This window comes from Xiphophorus hellerii, chromosome 7 (assembly GCF_003331165.1).
Source record: "Xiphophorus hellerii strain 12219 chromosome 7, Xiphophorus_hellerii-4.1, whole genome shotgun sequence".
Taxonomy (NCBI): domain Eukaryota; kingdom Metazoa; phylum Chordata; class Actinopteri; order Cyprinodontiformes; family Poeciliidae; genus Xiphophorus; species Xiphophorus hellerii.
This window is the reverse complement of record NC_045678.1, coordinates 25,980,697-26,002,907: the sequence shown is the minus strand read 5'-3', so window position 1 is coordinate 26,002,907 and position 22,211 is coordinate 25,980,697. Positions and strand designations below refer to the sequence as shown.

General features: G+C 35.4%; 1 protein-coding gene across 1 annotated transcript in view; it reads left to right on the top strand.

Moving 5' to 3' along the window:
- LOC116722568 (polycystic kidney disease protein 1-like 2) overlaps positions 1-22,211 on the top strand; it is a 36,486-nt gene continuing 14,275 nt past the window's right edge. The window contains exons 1-28 of the mRNA XM_032566727.1: positions 1-419; positions 1,781-1,942; positions 2,033-2,218; positions 4,440-4,550; positions 5,259-5,400; positions 6,993-7,222; positions 7,382-7,572; positions 8,218-8,434; positions 8,519-8,652; positions 8,737-8,884; positions 9,138-9,321; positions 10,436-10,562; positions 10,663-10,810; positions 11,258-11,746; positions 11,867-12,009; positions 12,628-12,810; positions 13,648-13,785; positions 15,067-15,210; positions 15,436-15,560; positions 16,222-16,342; positions 16,502-16,633; positions 18,228-18,341; positions 18,761-18,875; positions 18,952-19,142; positions 19,232-19,462; positions 19,696-19,797; positions 20,929-21,107; positions 21,917-22,063. Of these exons, the coding sequence (XP_032422618.1) occupies positions 101-419; positions 1,781-1,942; positions 2,033-2,218; positions 4,440-4,550; positions 5,259-5,400; positions 6,993-7,222; positions 7,382-7,572; positions 8,218-8,434; positions 8,519-8,652; positions 8,737-8,884; positions 9,138-9,321; positions 10,436-10,562; positions 10,663-10,810; positions 11,258-11,746; positions 11,867-12,009; positions 12,628-12,810; positions 13,648-13,785; positions 15,067-15,210; positions 15,436-15,560; positions 16,222-16,342; positions 16,502-16,633; positions 18,228-18,341; positions 18,761-18,875; positions 18,952-19,142; positions 19,232-19,462; positions 19,696-19,797; positions 20,929-21,107; positions 21,917-22,063 (4,853 nt within the window). The 5' untranslated portion in view covers positions 1-100. The remainder of the gene's footprint in view (positions 420-1,780; positions 1,943-2,032; positions 2,219-4,439; positions 4,551-5,258; positions 5,401-6,992; positions 7,223-7,381; positions 7,573-8,217; positions 8,435-8,518; positions 8,653-8,736; positions 8,885-9,137; positions 9,322-10,435; positions 10,563-10,662; positions 10,811-11,257; positions 11,747-11,866; positions 12,010-12,627; positions 12,811-13,647; positions 13,786-15,066; positions 15,211-15,435; positions 15,561-16,221; positions 16,343-16,501; positions 16,634-18,227; positions 18,342-18,760; positions 18,876-18,951; positions 19,143-19,231; positions 19,463-19,695; positions 19,798-20,928; positions 21,108-21,916; positions 22,064-22,211) is intronic.

Sequence of the window (22,211 nt, the reverse complement as noted above, 5' to 3'; positions counted from 1 at the left end):
GTGAACAAGAAGAGAAAAGTACTGCTGTGAAACCTCTGGAAACTTTAACGAAGAAGCAGGGAGACCAAACTTTTGTATTTTTAAAGTGAAAATAGGTCGGATGTGCTGGGCAGTTCTGCACATGCTGATCCTGTTGACACTCTGCTGTCAACTTTCTATTGAGAATGATGTGGGGGTTGCAGCTTCCTGTCCACAGGACCAGAGGACATTTCAAGGGTCCTGCTTTGAGCTTGTGGGTCAGCAGCTCCCTTTTCACAGAGCTGAAGATTGGTGTGAGGAGAGGGGAGGACACCTCGCTTACATCCCAGATAAAGAAACTCAAAATTTCTTCGAGAGACACCTAGACTCTCAAAAGGACATTTGGCTTGGACTGGCACCGTCCGGAAGCCCAAAGCCGCAATTTTCTGTGAATGAGGAAGGTAAACAAAACTCTACCAGCAGCTGTATCATCAATGGTTTTTCTGAAGATTCATTAACTATCTCCTCCTTTAGGACAATATAAGTCAGTTGGCTTTGAAGTCCTTAAAGAACATCAACTTTGACTTCATGTGTCTCACTAGAGGAAAATATTAGATTTTATATCTGTACCTAGATCAAAATGTTCAAAGAATAAACCTATCTAGCAAATCCAATATTTAATTTCAAAATAATGTTCAAAAATATGTTTTTCCACTTTCCTGAATGAATTCACTTACAAACCACCTTCAGTGTTGTACAAATTCACCCTCAACAAGTTCTGAGTTTAGTTTGCACATTTTCAAAGAGATTAATTCATGTTCATAGATATATGTTCCTTTACTGAATTGTTTAAAAATACATATCCATTATCGTGTAATACGACAAGTGCATGAATTCTATTACTGTGTTGCAGTACCGATTTAGACTATACACTTTATTAAATTTGTTTATCTATTTTTTTTCTTTGATTACATAAACTTTAATTTTGCTGAATTAGTGGAGAATGTGGTTTTATTTACATATTTGCCCTGCTTTATTCATCTGAAAAACGTCAAATAAGTCTGATAACTTAGAAAATCTGTATAGCATTACTATATTTTTTTAAAACTTAGGTTATTTTGAGACTGATCTTCCTCTTTATGTTTGAGCTGGAAAACTTGCACTCATATGATTTACAGATAACATCTGTGCCGGTAATTTCCCATACTTGTATTTAGTATGGTTTTGGAGAATAGAGGGAAGAAAATGCATTAAGGTGCAATATTGTTCCTTATCCTCTGCAGTATTTGCAAACCAGCAACCAATAGCAGAATGTTCAAACACCTTAAAATGTGCAAAGTGTCTTCAAAGACAGGAATAAATGCATTAGTATCAGGCTGAACCGTGGAGCCTTACTGTGGCCTACAAATCTTAAGTTCCAGAGGTTTTCTGGGAAATAAAGCCAATTTTTTCCTCTGAAACATTCATCCATATCGTCCTAACGGATGTGGATGAAAAATAATATTCCAAGAACTGATGCAGGGAAACCGGCGCTCACTTTAGCTTTAGAGAAAGGCATTGATGTTGTTGTCCCAGAAACTTAACTCTCCTGATGAATGGGGTCAATTTAAATCATCCCTGAAAATAAACATCTATTGTCTCTGTCAAAATGCACCAAGCATTCGTGTCGTATTCAAGAAATGTTCTCACTCTTGAATACACCAATTTTCTTTTTTCAAATGTTTTTATTATTTTTAATCTTAGAACTGAAATAGAGAACTTCTGCAGGATTTACAACCTTAACCTTTTTGCATGTTCTTCAACATTTTTGCTTCATCCTCAGGTCCTCCTCTCTTTTGGTTGGATGGTTCACCTCTCACCTTCTCAAAGTGGCAGAGCGTCCCACAGCCAGATGCGGCTTGTGGATTCATACTGAGACACTCAGGCTTTCGCTGGAAAGCCACAAAAGACTGCAACAAAAGCATGCATTTCATCTGTCAGTTTGGTATGGATTATGAGTCACACTTTGAGCAAAGCATCATACTGAATCACTCTTTGACCTCCTCCTCAAGGTGTTTTTCTTTTTCTCCCTCAGAACCTGGAAGAAGAATCGCATGTTTGGGTCACAACACCACTCTGCAGTGCGGGTCTGGTCAAGTGTTAATCATAGAGGGGGCTGTCTTCGGTCGCGACAACATTCATTACTGTCGACCCAGGTTCTACACACCAACATTCACACAGGATAGTTGCAGCCAGGTGGATGTGGCGGCCTCCATTAAAGGTAAAACATAATCTGTCTGGTCCAAATAAATGAATCCTTAAATGGCCGTTAATGTTTGTCCCTGCATTTTACGTCAGGCAGGCTAAAACCGATCTTTTCTGTGTAACAATTCAAGCTTCTCATTTAGCCAGCCGAGCTCAGAAAAGGAAAAACAAACATCAATTTAATGCCTCTTAAAGGGTTCCGGATAGATGCAAACAGGAAATTCAATCCATCATTGAATGTAATGTTTGCTCTCCTTATCACATATAACACATTGTCTCATGCCGGACATGTTTGAAAGGAGTAATGGACTGTTAGGACATTTCCAGAAGAAGACCTTTGTTGCATAAAAGCCTCATACTTGAAATAGATGAATGATACCCATCTACTCATTTAAAATATTGACTCATGTATGCAATCAATGACAGAGGAAGAATATCTATGAATTCATCTTCCCGCTTTCCTCAGTTGTGAAGTATCTTCATATTTCATCCTTTGTCAGGGAATATAAAGACATTTCATTTAACGTTTGCACAAGAGAAAAACACTCACGACTTCCATCAACAATACCTGGGGTAAATCAATAACAAGCTTCTGTGTGACCAGCTCAAAACATTTCATTCAGCTGGCTTACAGTAGAATAAAGACTACATTGAGGATAGAGATGGATAGCAGGAAAATCTCTCTTGATGTTGAACTAATGTTCTATACCAGAGGTCTGCAACCTTTACAACCCAAAGAGACGTTTTTACCGAATAAAACGTGTGTGGAGCTGCAACTATCACAACAGTTATATTACAAAGCAACTTATAATTTTACATATATATATAGCTATCCTAGGAAATTTTGTGTCATGTTTGAAAGAACCAACATGTAATTTAAATGATTAAGATTTAATATGAAGATAAAAATAAAATTTTGCAAGAAATGGTTGAACTTTTTTCAAAAGTAGAAATGGAAGTAGATTCCACTCTGGCGATAATGAAAACATGTAAAAACATATTATTTGTGGTACTTTTAGTGTCATTCTTTGTGTAAATTAAATGGAAATATTGATGACTAAAGCTGTTGAATGTAAATACATTTGAGCCATTGTAGAACCGAATCTTTCAGACCTCAAACAAATCAAAAATTGCTGCAAAAGCTATTTTTGATTTTGCAACTATCAAAATAGCTGTAGACTATGTGCAAAATTGTATAAATTTCTTAATTCTTGTTTTGTCTTCATTGCAACCATAAGCTTTATTTGTGCATTTCATTGATATTTTGTGCTATCGATCATAGCAATATTGTGATGTGACTTCAGAATAGTAATCAGACTTTTTTTGTTTTGTTTTCAAATTGAACTCCAAAAATCTTGGCATTCAGCCTCCTTTAAGCTTATATGGCTAAATAAAATCCTGTGCAGCCAAATAAATTTAGAAATAAATAGTAATCAGACCTTACTGTTCTAGAATCCCAGCTATTCTATGAAGGTTAATGAAAAATATTTTAAATCAAAGCATGAGCCAGTGTTGGAAGAATCCTGTCAACATCCAGACCTCAACCTAAATTAGAGTTTGTGGCAAGAATTAAAATTTATCTTCACTGAAATTCTTCATACAATGTAACTCACATCAGGCTATTTTGCAGCGATAATTGCATTTAAAATTGGGTGATTTAGGAGGGCTTAATAAATGTACATGATACAATATCACACTTTACAAAACAAATGTGAAAACCATGCACCATTTTCTAGCAGATTATAATTATGCATGCCTTTTGTTGCTCCATTAAATGAAACCCCAATTAAAAAAAATTTCCCTTTGTGGCTGAAACATGACAAAATGTGGAAAAAGTTGAAGAGGTTAGTATTTTATTTGTGCTATTGTCTGATTTAATAACTTTTCTATTTCTTTCAAACTCCTCCTTTTCAAATAATTATCTCAGCAACTTTGGTAAGATTAAAAATCTGAAAAACCCAGAATAACTGGACTGCAGTGTTTCTGAGCCACAATGATTTTACGACTTATTTAAGTGAAATACATAATAGTTTCATTTTTATCATAGTCATTCAGCCCACCATGTTGGCAAGCGTATTTCTTAATAAATGCAGATTGGAGACCAAAATTAACTTATTGTTTCGTGCAGCAGCCTTCTCTTTAACCTGCCAGATTTCAAGACATTTTCTCGATTATTGTTTAACTTTCCTTTGTGTGTGACGGTAAATAGCATCCGGAGCTTCTTGTGTGTTTCCCAGCTCATTGTGAAGAACATCAAATCTGCAGAATCAGTGAAGTCATGGGCTCATTTGATGACCTTTGCCCAGAGCAGAAGAGCTACCTGACTGTGGACTATCACTGCAAGGATGGTAGGTCGCTATAATATTCAACTCTGGCAGGGATTCCAGTTTTAAACCTCTTTGTTGTTTAAGTACTTCCAAGACTAATGCATTCTTAGGTCTAGAAAATAAGTCTGAAATAGATAAAGCTGAATTTTTTTTTAGATCATTCATGTTCATTGTCAGTCCAGCTTATTTGCGAACTCTGCAACTCCTTAGAGCCCCCTGCTGGCCTGGAATGAAATTCTGTTTGGTGTTTCAGAAATTCCTTGATTCACTCTTGATTATTCGTTTCAAAAGTGCAACAAAATAAATTTAATTGGGGTGAAACTGTTTAAAATTAGAATCATGTCACTGCTTTCAGATGATCAAATCTTTTTGTTTGACTTTTCAGTGGAGTTAGAATATGTGAAAGAGAGACCTTTGCTCTCATTCTGTACAGCTTCAGTATTCACTACAGACTGCTGGCGTTGCATCATTTTCTTTAAAACAGAACATCTCAGTTACACTTAAAGTTTTGTGAAATATTTAAATGTCTTTCCTCCTTTTTTCTTTGGTGATGCAGAAAGACTGAAGTGCTGAAATATATTTTACTGTCTTACACAAAAGCAGAGCATTTGTTATTTTAGGCAGACATTTTGTATTTACTTAATGTAAAATACCTGAAATATTTGTGTTTAGCTTCTGCCTCTGAGCCCTTTATGCCAATTTGTATATTCACTTTGTTTAAATCTTCAGTAATCACATTGTCAGTGCCGAACGTGGCTGCTGTTTATGATGACATCACCATTAAAATCAAATGGCATGTCCAAACATCATGGAAAAACTGTAAGTTAGAGACTGGAGATGGCCACATTTTTCATCTGCGTGGTCTAAATGGGTAAGTACCAGTTTTAATGACTCATTACAGACAACTGATTAATAAAACAAATTCCAATGAGCACAAATGTTCAGTGTTAATGGGATTGTCCTTCTTATATATTTGATACTTTTTGACTGCTTTACTCAAAATCATCTGCCCAGAAAATCTCCTCAGTGTTCCAGTTTGCTTCAGTCACCAGCTTGTATAGTCAAAGCACAGCTGTCAGCATCTCCCTCTGTCAGTTCATCTTGTTTTTCTTTTCACTCTCTCCCAAGACTTGCGAGAGATTTATGCAAATATGTTTATCTATTGTCCTGCTTGTCTGAATTTAGCATAAATCTAATGAAAATGAATAAACTTTTAGATTCCACATAAATTTAGCGTCAAATGAGACAAATGTTCTTCTTATTTCTCTAAGGATTATTGAGATTTTCCTGCATATTCAGTTTATTTGATCATTTGTTCAGTCTTTATTGCTAATCATTGTCAGATGAACAAGTGAAAACATTGAACAAACTTGAGTCTAATTAACAACCAACTTGTTGGAAAACTTAATATAACATTTAATTATGGTTTTAGTTGTCACCAAACATGAAAACATGCCATGCATTTTAATCTTTATTTCATATTGTGAGATACAGTTATAGTATTTTCATTTATGTTCCATCCATCCATCCATCCATCCATCCATCCATCCATCCATCCATCTTCTTCCGCTTATCCGAGGTCGGGTCGCGGGGGTAGCAGCTTCAGAAGGGAGGCCCAGACTTCCCTCTCCCCAGCCACTTCTTCTAGCTCCTCCGGGGGAATCCCGAGGCGTTCCCAGGCCAGCCGAGAGACATAGTCCCTCCAGCGTGTCCTGGGTCTTCCCCGGGGCCTCCTCCCGGTGGGACGTGCCCGGAACACCTCACCAGGGAGGCGTCTAGGAGGCATCCTGACCAGATGCCCGAGCCACCTCAACTGGCTCCTCTCGATGTGAAGGAGCAGCGGCTCTACTCTGAGTCCCTCCCGGATGACTGAGCTTCTCACCCTATCTCTAAGGGAGAGCCCAGCCACCCTACGGAGAAAACCCATTTCGGCCGCTTGTATCCGCGATCTCGTTCTTTCGGTCATGACCCAAAGCTCATGACCATAGATGAGGGTGGGAACGTAGATCGACCGGTAAATCGAGAGCTTCGCTTTTTGGCTCAGCTCTCTCTTCACCACGACGGACCGGTACAGCGCCCGCTTGACAGCAGACGCTGCGCCAATCCGCCTGTCGATCTCCCGCTCCCTTCTTCCCTTCATTTATGTTCACTTTTTAATTTAAAGTAAAGCACTTTGAATTACCTTGAATATGATTGGTACTCCACAAATAAATGTATCCTGCTTTGGTTGCAGTAATGAAGTAGAGTATTATTAGTTTAGGTTTACTCATTTTACCCATGTAAAACAGGAGATCAATAGCTTTTATACTAACAAAGAAGTGAATACATTTTTAAAACTCTGATTTGCATCTTTAGTACTGTTTTCACCATATGTTATTTGAATTCGTTTGTTCCCCCAAAAAGCTAAACGCCCACACCAAAGTCTCTCCTTTCTTCTGCCTGTGAATGTGTGAATTTTCTCAGGTTGAGGAGCAGTGTTGAACATAAGTACACCCATCCTAGTACATTTGTTGTGGCTCTTGAATGCACCGACAGTGAAAGAAACATTACAGCCCAGGAGATAATTACCATCGAAGAGCCTGTTGCACAGATTGGTGCCATCAGATGCTTTGCTGGAAATGTGTCTTTTTATGAAATCGACTGCAAAGCCCTGCATGGAGGAGCGTTTCACATTCAAATACAAGTAAAAGCAGGTAGGAAAGAAAGTGAAAATAATAAGACATATGTCATCTTGCCTAATTTAACATTTCTGCTTGAGATATAGGAGGGTTTTTTTGAGCCATCATGTATTCCCCAGTGTATGTTTTATGTTAAACTGTTGGTCACCGTGATTGTATTTTTCCCATTTTCAGGAACAAATGTCGCCTACAGAATACAAAACGATGACAGACTGCTAGGAGGCTTACATGTTATAGGAGGAAATATTTCCCACAACGTCACTTTGAGCCCAGAAGCGGTGAAACAGCTCGGGCCTGGCTGTCACAAGCTCACTCTCTATGCATCCAACTTGGTGACTTTTCCAGAAGTTTCTTCAGACCTTCAGGTATATCGATGATAAATGCTCCTATGCTTGTATTGTTGTTTTTTTTTCATCAACAGCCTGATGTTTTTAATTACAGTACTAATTGAGGTATTAGAGTTTTAATTTGACCTTTTCTTCATATAATTTGTTCTTTATTGATCCCGATTGGGGGGGTAATAAAGACAAGTAAATTACATATAAGGCAACAAAATACCAGGAAAGAATCACCAGGTATGAGATCAACCTTCTGCCATGGTCATCTCAGTCCTACATAAACCAATTATGTTTTGTGAAAACAAAATATTTTGTTGTCACAAAACATTTTATTTCACTGAATAATTAGGTTAAATAAAGTTTGATTAATAGTAATCAAATTTGTGTGGGTTTTCTTTTTCATGTTAATTGCAGTTTTTTCCAAATTGACCATTGAGGCAGCTGTTTTTAAATACATCTTGATTTACATTTATAACCCTTACATTTTTTTCCACTGACTCTTTTGTTTTGATTTCTTTCTAAAACTGTCTTAGAATCTTAATCGTTAGTGTTGAGTGCTTTATTGGCAAACTATGTGCTGATTTCCCAAGGAGTTAATTAAAATCCTTGTTTTACTGCTGAGAAAATGTGAACATAATAAAATAATTTGATTTGTAATTCTACATGTTTCAGGTTTGTGTCTTGGAAGAGCTAGCTGGGCTTCGGGCCAGCCTGCTGAAAGAGACAGATGATTGTTCTGGCTCTGCTGGCATTTTTCTTGAAGTTTCACTTGACCGCGGAGAACCAGTCCTGCTGCTGATTTCACTGACTGGAGAAAATGGGACGTTTTCTGAAACTAGAGAAATGAGTACAAGAAGGGACATTTTTCAGATCAGTCACCCAATTCAAGGTAGATAAGAAAGGGAAGGCTTCCACAGTGAAAATCTGAGCCAAATATGAATTTACTGGTATTCATTTTGGGGATGTTTTATAGGATCTGTCCAGGTGAAGATTAAAGCGTCGAATGCTTTTTCCTGTCTGGAGGTGGAAGTGCTTGGCTCCTGTGATGAAAACTCAATGATAGATCTGAGCATTCCTCATGACTTGTTGATCTTTAAGAAGAAAATGGTAATTTACTTTACAACAGACAGTTTTTAGTATTTGGGAATATTCAGGGTAATCGGTAAATATACATCTTGTGTTTACTTTCAGAGGAAAAGGAATGCACAAGTTGCAGAAAACCCATTGGAAATCATAGCAACTCCTTCGAATTCAGTGAATCAGATAACTGCAACAATTACACTTTCGTCAAGCGATTCTAGTTTGGCAAACTCACAGACAACTGTTTCGTGGAAATGCAGTAAGATGTTTGTTTCGTAGTTTTATATTACTTTTGAAAGGAATGCTTGGAATCAAAACAAATATATAGATTTGTTTGTACAAATACTTACATTATATGAAATATTTAGCTGCACTCTTTTTGGCTTACGGAATTATTACATAAATACATTTGTTGAACAATCTTTTGTTTAATTAGCATAAATCTGCCAAGGTTGTGAATAATTTGTGGGTTAAGTCTATGTGGGTGCTAATGATACAACTTTTCTTTACAGGTGATAACTGTAAATGTGAACCAGAATCCAAAGATTCCAGACAAATTATTCCAGGAAATTGTCTGCCAGATCCTTTAAACTTTTATAAATACACAGTGAAGGTTGAGGTGAAACATAATGATGTGAGAGAGAAATCCATTTGCATCACCCTCAACCCAGCTTTAGACGAATCGGATCGAGTGAGGTACTGGAACCAAGAAAAAAAATCAATGTTTATTAGCTGTAAAAGTATTTTAATAAGTTTTGTTTATGACATTCGTATAGGAACATATTTAGATAGATTTAAAATAAACAACAGATTGGATTGCTTATTGCACAGTGAATAGAATATCATCATAGACATTAATTCATTTGCAAACTCCCCAAAATTAAGCCAGTGGCCAAAAACAACAACTTTGTTGACGTAAACAAAAATATGTTTTAAGTTAAACAATGAAATTTTTAATTTGCAAAATAAATCTCTTACGCGGATTAAAAAGGTTTGGTACAATGCAAAAAATAAGTTCAGGAATAATAGAGAAATATCTGAATGACTTTTTCTTATTTCTGCTCTTTTTATTGAAATATTGCTTTATCTGAGAACTTTAAGTGAATATTTTTTTTGTTACCTCAGTGATCATTGGAATTATTAATATCCCAAAACATTAGGGGCTTACGCCAAGCAAGAATTTTTCATTTCTCAGATTTCTCAGATAATTGGATCCTAATCAGCAAATTATGAATTTATTTTAATATTCTAAATTTTTAAGACTTTTTTTTTTTAAATTATGCATTTTTGCTTGTGTTTTTCCACCACTGCTTTCTTTTTTATCACCTGCTCCCAAAAAGAAACTTACAGCATTTGTTTTCATAAATGAGAACAAAAGCAGTTGATTTCCCCTCATTGAGATCCTGATTCTGTACTAGAAACAGATCCGTTTTGCTATTTCTGCAGCAGCAGGAGGAATAATTTCATAAATTTTCCTCCACCAGACTCAGCAGCTATGAATTTGGGAAAACATTTATCATCTGTGTGAACACAAGTATAATACACGGAGCAACAAATTACAAATTAGACTTTTTTTTTCCTATTCTTCTTTTGAGTCATTATCTGGTTATTGTAACAAGTAGATGGAGTGATTATATAGAAAACAGTAAAAACAAATCATTTTGTTTTTAGGTAAGTATTGTAATGACGTTTTAGTCAAGTTTTTAAAATTAATTTATTTTTATATATTTTCCTACATAACATACAAAAATATATAGGAGCTTAAGGTTAAGAACATCCATGTTAATTATTCTGTTTTTTCATATCACAGCTTCACTTGCATTGATAATTGTAGCCCAGCGTCGCGATCCAAAGACACAAAAGTTAAAATGGAGTGCAGTTCTTGTTTAAATTATACATGGTTCATTGAGGAGACAAACGTCTACCAAAACTGGCCAGTAAGTCTCATAAATTGTGCATGAGTTGTTACAAATTTGTGAGCAGTTAAAAAAATAATATCCACTGACTAAACAAATGACAATGTTCATTTCTTCACAGAAAAATACAAGGGACTGCTACAATGATACAAATCAAATTCCTCTTGTTGAAAAAAAGGAAGATGCAGCAGAATATGTCATTGACAAAAATTATATTAAGAAAGCATCAAAAAGGCACAAGAATGTCACTGTTGTGTTCACTTATTCAGGTGTGCATTTTTTTTTTACTCTTTAGGTTTTGTCCTGTAAACAGTTTCTGGTCATGCTGAATCATCAAAAATGTTTGCTAAACTTTTGAGAGTGAATACATATTTAAAAGAAGGCTGTTTGGCTTTCAAACCCAAGAAGAAAATCACCCACTGTTAGGTATGGTGGTGATGCCACCATGTTTATAATCAAAGCAGATTTAATAATACAGAATGAATACTTTCAATTTCTGTAATTCCACTTTAGACTGTGTATTAAAAGGAGATGGATACAAGCTTGGATGCAGAAACTCAACTGAAATCTGGTAGTTTGCATCCCAGTTAAAACCATAATTTGCAAAAAGGATCAAAATTATGTCATTGTTCAATGGTACCAGTCAGGGTAAGGGTACATATAAAAGAGTAGTAAAAGAAACTGGTTTTAATTGTGAATTTTTCTTCTTTCCAAAGTGGATAAGGAACTATTATACAAAACCTATATCATATGGGTAGAACCATCTACAGATCTTCCTGATCCAAGTAGTGACCCAGAAACAACAGATGCTATGACAACCTGGAGCCCTGCAGCAACACCAACTGCAACACCTTCACCAGTAACTCATTCAACAGCAACACCTTCACCAGCAACTCATTCAACAGCAACTCATTCAGCAGCAACTCATTCAACAGCAACTCATTCAGCAGCAACTCATTCAGGAACAACTCATTCAGCAGCAACTCATTCAGCAACAACTCATTCAGCTGTAACAGCTACCACACCTACCACTACAGTTGCTCTTACTTCTCACAGTGCATCAACTTCAAGACCAACCACTGAGGTTTCTAAAAGCCTCTCATGCGCTATATCACCATCAACTGGAACTATACTTGATCCTTACAGCATAACGTGCACTAGTGCCCAGCTTTGTTTAAATTGTCAGTACTGTTTTAAGACAGAGGGTAAGTAATTGCTGACTTTGTCTGATGTTGTATTATCTATCTTTAACTTAATTGCACATTTTGTTTTAATTTATATCAACCATCACCAGGTTCTATTTTATTTTTTTCTAATTTTATCAGAAAAGTATCTGTTGTGCAGTAAAAACGGAGAAGTCAGGATTCTGTACCTTCCTGTCGGAGATAGCAGCGCTGAGAACAAACTCCTCATAACAGCGACTGCAAAGAACAGAAGCTATGAAGTTAGCACCACTTTAACCACACAGGTTTGTTAAAGGCAGAATGCAGGTGGTGAAAAGAAAGCTTAATGAAATGTACTTTTTTTAATAAAAAAAATAATAATTCAATATTAGTTTATTTGTTTATTTATTAGTTTAAGTGTTTATTTATTTAAATATAAATTAAATTAAATTCTAAATATAAAATAAATATTAAATTGTTTAAATATATAAATATCTTCTATTCTATATCTATTTATATCTATATAGATAAACATTTAACTGTTTAAATGAATTAGATATTTAATTATGATCAATTTATTTAAAGAAGTCTATTTATTTATATAGATTTATTTATATAAATAAATATACTATAAAATATATTAAGTGTATCATAAAATTATTAAATGCTTCATTAAATACTACATTTTACCATTAAATAACTAAATATCATTAAATACATCAGGAGCCATGAAATGAAAAAAATACAGAGTGAAATAATTAAATATTTAAGTAAAAGTTGTCTTTAAAAGGACATTTTATTACTTAAATTAATTATTTAAAAGGGTAGTTTTAATATGTATTTTATGGTATAGTTATTTATTTAATTTTGACCCCCCTAACCGCCTTACGTTTGACCTCATTGAGTTAATTCATTATTTACAGGTTTTGGATGCTACAACAAACTCGAGCTCAGTGGACGGTCTGAACTCAGCGGTACTGAATGCTGTGGATAAGCTGGAAAGTGAAGGTTTACTATCAGCTGCTTCTATTGGAGAACTTTTTAACTTGGTGGCTGAAAAACTAAACAGCAAAACTGACAAATCAGAAAAAGAAAATCGACAAAAGGTAAACTCTCTGCAATGGATTTGTGTTAGGCAGATTTATGTTGACATTTTTCTAATGTCCAAATTAACGCTCATCATGAAAACAGAAATATGAAGGTTGATATTTCTCTGATTTTCTCTGGTGTGCAGGAATAGTTTGGGGCATCAAAATACATTTATGTCTTTCAATAAAGCCCAACTGAGCGGGTAATAAACCATAATTCTGTTTACAGTGGTGATAAAGCCAGTCATACTGAATTTTACTCTCACAGCGTTTTAGAAACACATTAAGTAGCAATCATGGTGAAACTGTTTTTGTGTTTTTTGTTTTTTTTTTATTTTTTATCAGAAGCTTTGAATAATTTACGCCCCAATTTCTTTACAGGAGGGGTGTATTTCAACAAAATAATATATGGAAATGTATTTAATTGATTATCTCAGTTTTGAAAAGTGAAACGTGAATTGTTACATATGCATTGTTGACTCGTGTATCTCTTAATTTTTTCCTAGAGTTTATTGATTCTCTGTTGTTCAGGCCAATCTATTGAACAATCAAGCACACTGATACCATGGCCGTTAAAGCAGTTAATGATACTTTAGGGAGTGTGGGCAGGTGCCAAGAACTGCTGGGAAAATAAATCTGCATCTTCATTAAACTTGTTAACAGAGGGAAGCAGGAAGTGTTCAAAATGTTTTGTAAGACATTTGCTGTCAATTGCCACCATATAAATTAACTCAATAAACAAGTCTCTTGCTTTTTTAGCGCTTCTCCCAAATATGTGTGCATAGCTGTAACTGTGTGTTTATCTCATGTAATACCATTTTTATTTTCTAAATACATAAATTCTGGGTTTTAAAGCTCAGACAGAAGATGTTGGACTTGATGATTGGCATAGTGAACAAATCTCCAACACAAACTCCAGAAGAAACTCAGGTGGTAGCCAGAGGACTTACTTCTCTCATTCAGAAAGACGATGAACTCAGCTTGTCTGCACAGGTAATTAAGCATTTTACTGTTTCAGAGAATAATTTGAACCACAATTATAAGAACTATTGATACAAATCTACTCTTCATGCACAGCAGAGCTTTTCTGTCCAGTCTTTAATTTTTTAAGGTGGCAGGATTAGTTTGGAGTCTGGCAGAGGGTAGCTTTGGCCATGACCATCAGTAAGATTTTCATTAGACAAAACATAAAAAGTTAAATCCTGCAGATTAGTGTGAGGTCTTCAAAGGTTGTGCAGGTCAAACTGAGGGACATGAAATATGTTAGAGTTATTCCTCACATGTTGGCAGAGTGATTTGTGGTTTAAATTGTGGTTGTTTTCAATGAATTACAAATAACATCTGGAGGATTTGAGGTTAGAAGGTGGATTTGAAGGAATGTAAATGTCAAGCTGCTGCCCTGCTGCTTCATAGTTAGGCATGTACTGTATGTAGATCTGTTTGAAAACACTAAACCAGAGGTCACCAAGTCCAGTTCTGGAGAGCTACTTGAGATGCAGCTTTCAGACATGGACCTTACTGTTCAAATGTTCTTTAAAGCCATTAGAGAAACGTTTTAGAAAAGCAAATAAGGGGAAAATATTACTTACTTAATTTCCTTCTTTTCAATAAATTAAGCTAAAAAACATAAATATTATAAATTGTACATGTTTCTTGTTAGTACTTTGAGTAAAATTAAGGCACACCATATTGTCTGGTCTGGATGGTTTATGTTTTTTATTTTAAAACACTCAGAGAGTGATATAAGAACAAGCAGTCCCAGAAATACTGAGTTTTCCTGCTTTACATTCTTGCAGACATTAAAAACAACAGAAACAAATTTGCCAATCTGTCAGACACTGCTGCAAATATTTCAAAAATAAAGTAATACCATTTTAAAATCTAAACTTAAACAGTTAGGTGTGTTTCATCACCTACCATAATATCTAGCATAATGAGTTTCTCCTCTGTCAACCATCCTCTTTCATTACGTTGTTGCAAATAGAGGTGATGTAACACAGTGTTAAAAATGTCTGGGCTGTTTTTATTTAAGTGTAGGTGTGATAGCTGGAATAGTTTGCACTGTTATGTACAGAAATGACTTATAATTCTAATTTAACTGTAATAGTTTAGATTAGATTACGTATTATTCTTATGATACACAAAAATCCAGATAAAATAGGCTTTACTGCCACTAATTATAAAAACGAACAACACAATCAATTAAATTTTATCAGAATAAGCTTTGGATGCCCAACTCTGATTGCAGTTCACTGAGTTGATATCTTTCTACAGATTGATGCAGCCACATTGTTTGCCAACCTCAGCTTATCTGTCCTGGATATGAATGTGAGCACAGCTGAAGACAAAGAAAATGTTATCATCGCTACAAGCATCATTGTGGAAGGAGTGGGCGTGATTTTGGAGTATTCTTCCAACGTGAGTCATCAACTTGAAAGCCCACACAGTGGGGATTAACATCTCCCTGGCAGATTTCATAAACCCTTCTGTGGATGCATTTTAATTATTAAAGTAGTTACTATTGTTGGTCATTTCTGAAAAATCGGTTTAGAAAATACTGTCTGGTCTCAGTGGTCAATGTTTTTCAGTATTACTCAGTTTTGGTGAACTTTGTAATCTAACATGTTGTTTAATCTTTTACAGAAAAACATCTCTGATGCTCTGCTTGCTGCTCTGAGGATCATACAGAGCACTTTGTTGAAAACAATGACGGTTAATGAAGGTCCAATTATAATACAAAAACCTCATATCAGTTTGCTCGTCAATCGGTATGTCTAACTTTAACTCTGAGACATAAATTTTTTAAAGGGGGGTTTTATGCAAAATTGACTTTTTTTTAGATTTATGTAATGTTATTATAGTGTTGTCTTGACTCATTTATACAGTACATGTTTGCAAAATCCTTGATTATTTACCCAAAGCTCTGTCTTGGAGCTGCAGTCTCTAGCTGAGATTCTATCCCCATAAATCACTCAGTTCCTCCAGACTAGCGGCAGCAGGAATTAGCAAACACCTGCAGTGGAACTGCAAAACTGTGGAGCGCATCATACAAACTACCCCTCACTTCAACGCTTCAAAGAATCATTGAGGAGCATTGGTGTGATGATGTGCTGAAGCTGGAAAGCGCAAAAGCTTCTTAAAGAAACAGAGGCCAATTTCAAGGCATCAAATTGCACAGTTAGATTTCTAAGTAATGTTTGATATAGTTTGTTACTTAAAGGTGTTATAAAATGGGACTATGTACTTGGCAACATTCAGTCATGTGAAATTTAGTCTTCAAATACATAAACCGGCTTGTGATGCAACACAAGAATGATGAAACATGTCAAACTTTTGTCGCTCCTCATGTTTCAAGCCCATTAATCAAACGAAGTCATTTTATTTTACCATGACTCTAGATTTAATGTGTTTGCTGATCTTATCCTACAGAGTAAAACATGAGAGTTTACACAAAGGGTCCATCAGTGCTAATTTAAGTTCTCAGCCCACATTTTCGCTGCCACAACTCCCATCTGACATGTTTCCATCAGATGAACCAGTGGATGTCCGGGTAAGCCAAAAATAATTGTTTCATGTGAAATCAGAATGTAGCCAATAGCAGGTGTCTTCCAGATGCTGTGCGTGTTTGATCAAAGAGGTCTTCAATTTTCTAACGTGTCTTTCTTTAAATGAGATTTAACCCTGATTTGCTCTCTCAATACAACAACAGATGCTGAGTTTAGATAAAAATCCCTTTTCTTGGAATGAGAAAGGAAACATTAGTGGACTGATGGGTGGTCTGTCCCTCACAAAACAAGATGGATCCGGTATCCCTGTGGAGAACTTAAGTGAAGATATTGAGGTCAGTGTGGCAGCAGTGCAGCATTGGGGAATTATTTGAAACTGTGATTACATTTTAAAATACAAACCTCACTGAGAGGACTTTTGAGACAAGTATCCTCTTCAGACATTTGATTTAATTTTAAATAAAACAAATCAAATCCAAACTTGCTTACTCCTAATTTGACTCCATACATACTTTTTGTTAACAGCTTCATCAACTTAGTATTTCAACGAGCAGTGCACTGTGCTCTCATGTCAAAATAATAATGTTTGCTACATCTTTTTGGCACTTCTAAAGGAAAAGTTTTTTTTTATTTATACTCTCTGTTATACTCTCTCTCAAGTGCTCCCCAGGAAAATTCCCATTTTAGATCCAAATAGGTTTTACATCTCTCTGATTTAAAAACTAAAACTTTCTAGCTTTCGGTGGAAACACTCAAACCAAGCACATCAGATTAAGTTTTACAAGTGATTCCTGTTAAGCATAAGGATAAAAAATTGAACATTTTTGCCTTGTGGTAATGAAGTATTGCTGGAAGTTATATTGTATTACTTATTGTTAACAAAACAAATGTTTTATTATGACATTGATGAATTGTAATTGACGTTTCTGAACCCCAAACCAAAAAAAGTATTGCTAGGATTGTTACTTTTTATTTTTTCCCTGTTATTTGAATGAGATAGTTCAATGAGAGCATATCAGTGTAATAGAAAATGTGAATAAATGCAGCCCAACACTAGCCCTTCTTATTGTAGCTGATACCCTGAAACAACGGTGTGCTGTTTTAAGAGCAGTGTTTGTGTTGTAGGGATCTATTTTAGTCACAGCCACACAATCTTCAACTAAAAATGCACTGAAGAGCAAATTCAAAGAGAAAATTCCCTTCAAAGCAAACGCAAACCATTTTTCCACCCTTTGGGGGCAAAGGTGTGAGTTTTTCACAGTAATTTCAGAGTTATCCAGAGGTATTTTTATTATTATTCTCTATGTGAAAACTTGGGTAATATAGCTCAGAACCAAATTTTATTTGCCAGAATGAAATGAATTTTGTGTTTAAATTGGAGAAGAGGCAGTTTTGATTTTCAACATTAGTCCATAACATAAAAATAGACTTCTACTTCTACCTGCTTTGCAACCCTGGGTCTGCTGAGAGTCTTGATGTGCAAATTATGTTGCATGTGTTTCTTACACCTGTCCAAGGATGTACTGCTTTAAGGTTCACGAGATCACAAATCATTCATGGAAAAACTGTCAAAAGAAAACGCCGTACATTTTTCTTCTTGTTTAGTTTATTCCAATCAAAACAGATAAGTACATATTACTCCACTTGTTATTCTAATCAGAGCCATTTGAATATCTGAAACAAACTATTATGATTATTTATGATCGCATTGCAGGAGTTCACATAATCTGCTCTGTTTAAACTATTAGTGCATAAACAATCATTTGAAATGAATCAAGTAGCCACTTGATAACCTCTAATTAATGTGGTGAATGAATTTTACATATAATTTTAGCTTAGCATGCTGAACCTAGTAAGAACAGTTTGCTATTTGGCAGTAAAATATTTATATTCTTTTCATCTGTTTTTTGCTTTTGGCTGGTTCCATAGATTCTGTTGCCAAGACCCGCTGGAGAACAAGTGAACACCTCAGTTTTGGATCTTGGGAACTACAGCACAACAGCCATAGATGTTCCCTCAGCCGACTCCACTCTGCTTTTAAAGGTGCACTTAGATGTTTATGTACTGAATGTACAATGGATATTTCATTGTGGGTTTAAAGTTCACCTCTGCAAATAACCATTCACATACTTTTATAACCCTGACCATAGTAAAGAATAGGGCTGAGTGATTTGACTGAAAAACCTTTCATGATATACATTTCATATAATTTGATATCAATTGTAGTTTTTTGTTGTAAATATTCAGATCACTGCCTCACTTGCTACTATTTATCTACAGTTTTCTCTTAAGATGTACAGAGTTAGTTTTCAGCCACCCACAGTGTTTTACAAATCTAAATCTTTTTCCACATGTGCCTCTTCTGTTGGTTTATCATATAAAAGTCTCATAGAAAAAATGTCTGTGGTTGGGCATACGGCTAAAGAATTTTGATACAAATAGATTGATTTTATGTTTTAAAGATGGTGCCTTCTGTGGATCCTTTACCCTTCAAACTGTTCCTTGGTTACATGAATTATCCTACTGACACAAATTATGTAGCGATGACAGAGATGCCTCTTCCGGGAACTACACAAGGTAATAAAAGTTTTCCTTTGTTATATTTCACATCTGATATTTGTGTGACCTGAGCATATGTTTGTGTCTGACGCAGAAGAAAGATACACATGGCTTCTTAATCCCACAAATTTAAAGGGAAATACTGGATTGCATTATCTTGTGGTGAGGCCTATTGTTGGTCCAGGTGTGAAATCTATCAATGCCACATTATCTATCACCCCCATTACATCCTCATGCAAATTTTGGAATGAGACTCTATTGGACTGGAAGGATTCTGGATGCAAAGTATAATTATTTCTTATTAAGAAGCAGATCTTGTGAATACCTTGTTGCTTACATTCTTTTGGGATAATGATGTTTGTTTGTTCTTCAAGGTTGGTGTTAAGACCACACATTTAGTCACCCAGTGCTTGTGCAACCACCTCACATTTTTTGGCAGCTCTTTCTTTGTAACTCCAAATCTTGTCGACCCTTCACGCACTGCTGAGCTTTTTGCGACCTTTGCTGAGAACCCTGTGGTTGTGTGCTTTGTTGGGGCTCTTTTTGTGACCTACCTCCTCGTGGTTGTGTGGGCACGAAGGAAAGACATCAAAGACACAGTCAAGGTAAAGTCTTTCTTCGCCAACTCCACTTTATGAAAACATTTCTGTCTAAAATCTAGTTAGAGCATCCTGACATTTTGAATTTTCTCCTGCTCACATACCGTATTTAAAGTTATCTATGTATGTGATTGGTATTTTACTGATAGGTAAAGAAACCTTTATTAGTAAGCAAGCCCAGTTTGACATGAATGAAAGAATGGATGGATGATCACTTTAGTTACTTTACTCACGTGCAGGTGAAGGGGACAATGCTGGAGGACAACGACCCCATGGATAATTACCGCTATCTGTTGTGTGTTTGCACTGGACATCGCATAGGAGCCTCCACTTCCTCTCAGGTAGTGAAAATATTAATATGCATTTATTTAGGATAAATGGATCTTAAACACGAATTTTTAAAAATCGTCTCAAAAATGATCTGGAAACTTGTGTGGAATGTCTCTTAGAGAGTTTTGTCTTAGTAATATGCACAAAATGAAAACAAACAAAAGAACTACAGTCCAATAATCCTGTGAGTTGCAGGTTAGTGACTCCATTAAGAATCATTAATGAGTACTTACCAGCAGATATATGCTGCAGCATCAGTTAACTTGCTGCTCAAAAAGCATCTATGTTTTTGATTTTCAGTCTGGAAAATTTAATTTTCAGGGGATTTGAATAACAGAAATAATAAGGACATGCCTCATCCTTTAAGCCTGTGCCTTCAAAAACTCAGATCATTTTCTATCAACTAAACTACTCACAGACGCAGAAAGTTTAACCCAAACTAATTATTTGATCTCCAACTCACTTTATGGTCTACAAGCAATCATGTAAACAAGTCGTGATCCAGCTCTGCTTAGCCTTGGCTTCCCAAACATCCGGCCAACATTCTGTCTGTCAGCATCACTTTCATTTTATCTGTCTCCATCTGTGAAACACACCAGAGCATTTCAAAGCTAAACAGACCAGATTCTGCATCAAACACTGGTGGAAATAATAAAAAGAGTAAACATTGACTAAACTTTTGTTTCTGTGTCGGGGGCTCATTTTGTGCAGCAATATGTTGATATAAATTGAGGTCACGCTGCTGGAAGAGTGTTAATAAGCAATAAACAGCAATTTGCTGAGCGTATAATTCTAACTCTCTGGTAAATTAAAAAAGATACATAAATCTTCAACTGAAATAACATTTGAAAACCAAATCCTTAATTTTAGTACATTTAATTAACAAGGTAAACAATGCACAAATATGTAGAGTTGAAACTAGAAGTTTACATAGGCTGAATAAAAAACATAGATTTTTTTTTTTTTCACCAAATGCCTTTTGCTTTAGGTCAAATTATTTCTACTTGAAAAATATCACAATAATAAGAGAAATAAGTTATTTATTAATGTCCTCAAAATCAGAAGTTTTTATGTGGAAATAAAGTTTATTTTTTTACAGATAAAGAACCACAGGATTCTTGTGATGCAGTATTTTGTTTCAGGTTGTAGTCACTCTTCTGGGTGCAGACGGAAACAGTAAGCCTCATCACCTGACTGATCCAAAGAAACCCGTGTTTGAGCGTGGAGCTGTGGATTTGTTCCTGCTGACTACACCGTCCTCTTTGGGAGAGCTGCAGGGCATCAGACTGTGGCACGACAATTCTGGAAACCATCCAGCTTGGTGAGAAATCACAAAAATATTTGAAAAACAAAAAAAGGCTGAACTAATAAGAATCACTCTGTTTAATGTCGTGACTGTATAATAAATATATACATGTACAACAGAGATAACAGTTTTAGCTATGAATACATATTTTTTTATTATAAAGCAGATTCATTCAGTTCAAATCTCAAAATTTCCGCTATCAGGACCAAATATAAATGATTTGTCTAATATAACTTTATTCCAACCAGAATGCATGGAATAATATACTGTATTGCATGCTCTAATGTTAAACAAAGTGATATTGCAATATCCACATTTAACACAAACATGAAGAAGCTCCAATTAGTATTCAGAAAATTTTACTTCATTTGTGAAAAAGTAATTTTAGCAGGCTGAAAGTGTTGAACAACAAACCACTAAAAAGAAAATCCTCAATGATTACATCTAAACTTTGTATTTTTGAAGTTTTGACCAGAATGGAAAGGTGTTGTGATAATGTACTGAAGACAAAACTTCTCAAAGAGATAGAGGCACCAATTTCAATGAGTCCTATTGCAAAGTCATATTTCTTTTAAATCATGTTTGATACAGCATTTTAACAAATGAAGGCATACAGTATATAGGTTTATAGCACAGTCAAGTAACTGTGTGCCTGGAAAATACACAATACACTCATTAAGACTCACATAAACAGTTGGCTTCCTAAAATCCACATGTTCTAACTTATTAATCTAATGTTGTGACACCACATTGTGGCCTGACATATATTTCCAAATTGAAATTTATTTGACTTCATGAGATAAATCGTTTGTTGTTTCCTTCAGGTTTGTGGGCAACGTCCTTGTGCAGGATTTACAGACAGAGCAGAAATGGTATATTTTATGCAACTGCTGGCTTGCAATAGACATGGGTGATTGCTGCCTCGATAAACTCTTTCCTGTTTCGACAGAGATGGATCTGAAGAAATTCAGGTAAGGCAGAAATGTAGCGGTACAATGAGATGCACAATTATATACACAAGCACACCATTATAGTCTGCAGAGCAGATGTGAATCTTAAGCTGTCCTTTTTCATTTGAATTTCAATGAAAAGTCAAATCAAATGTAAATCAGATGCAAT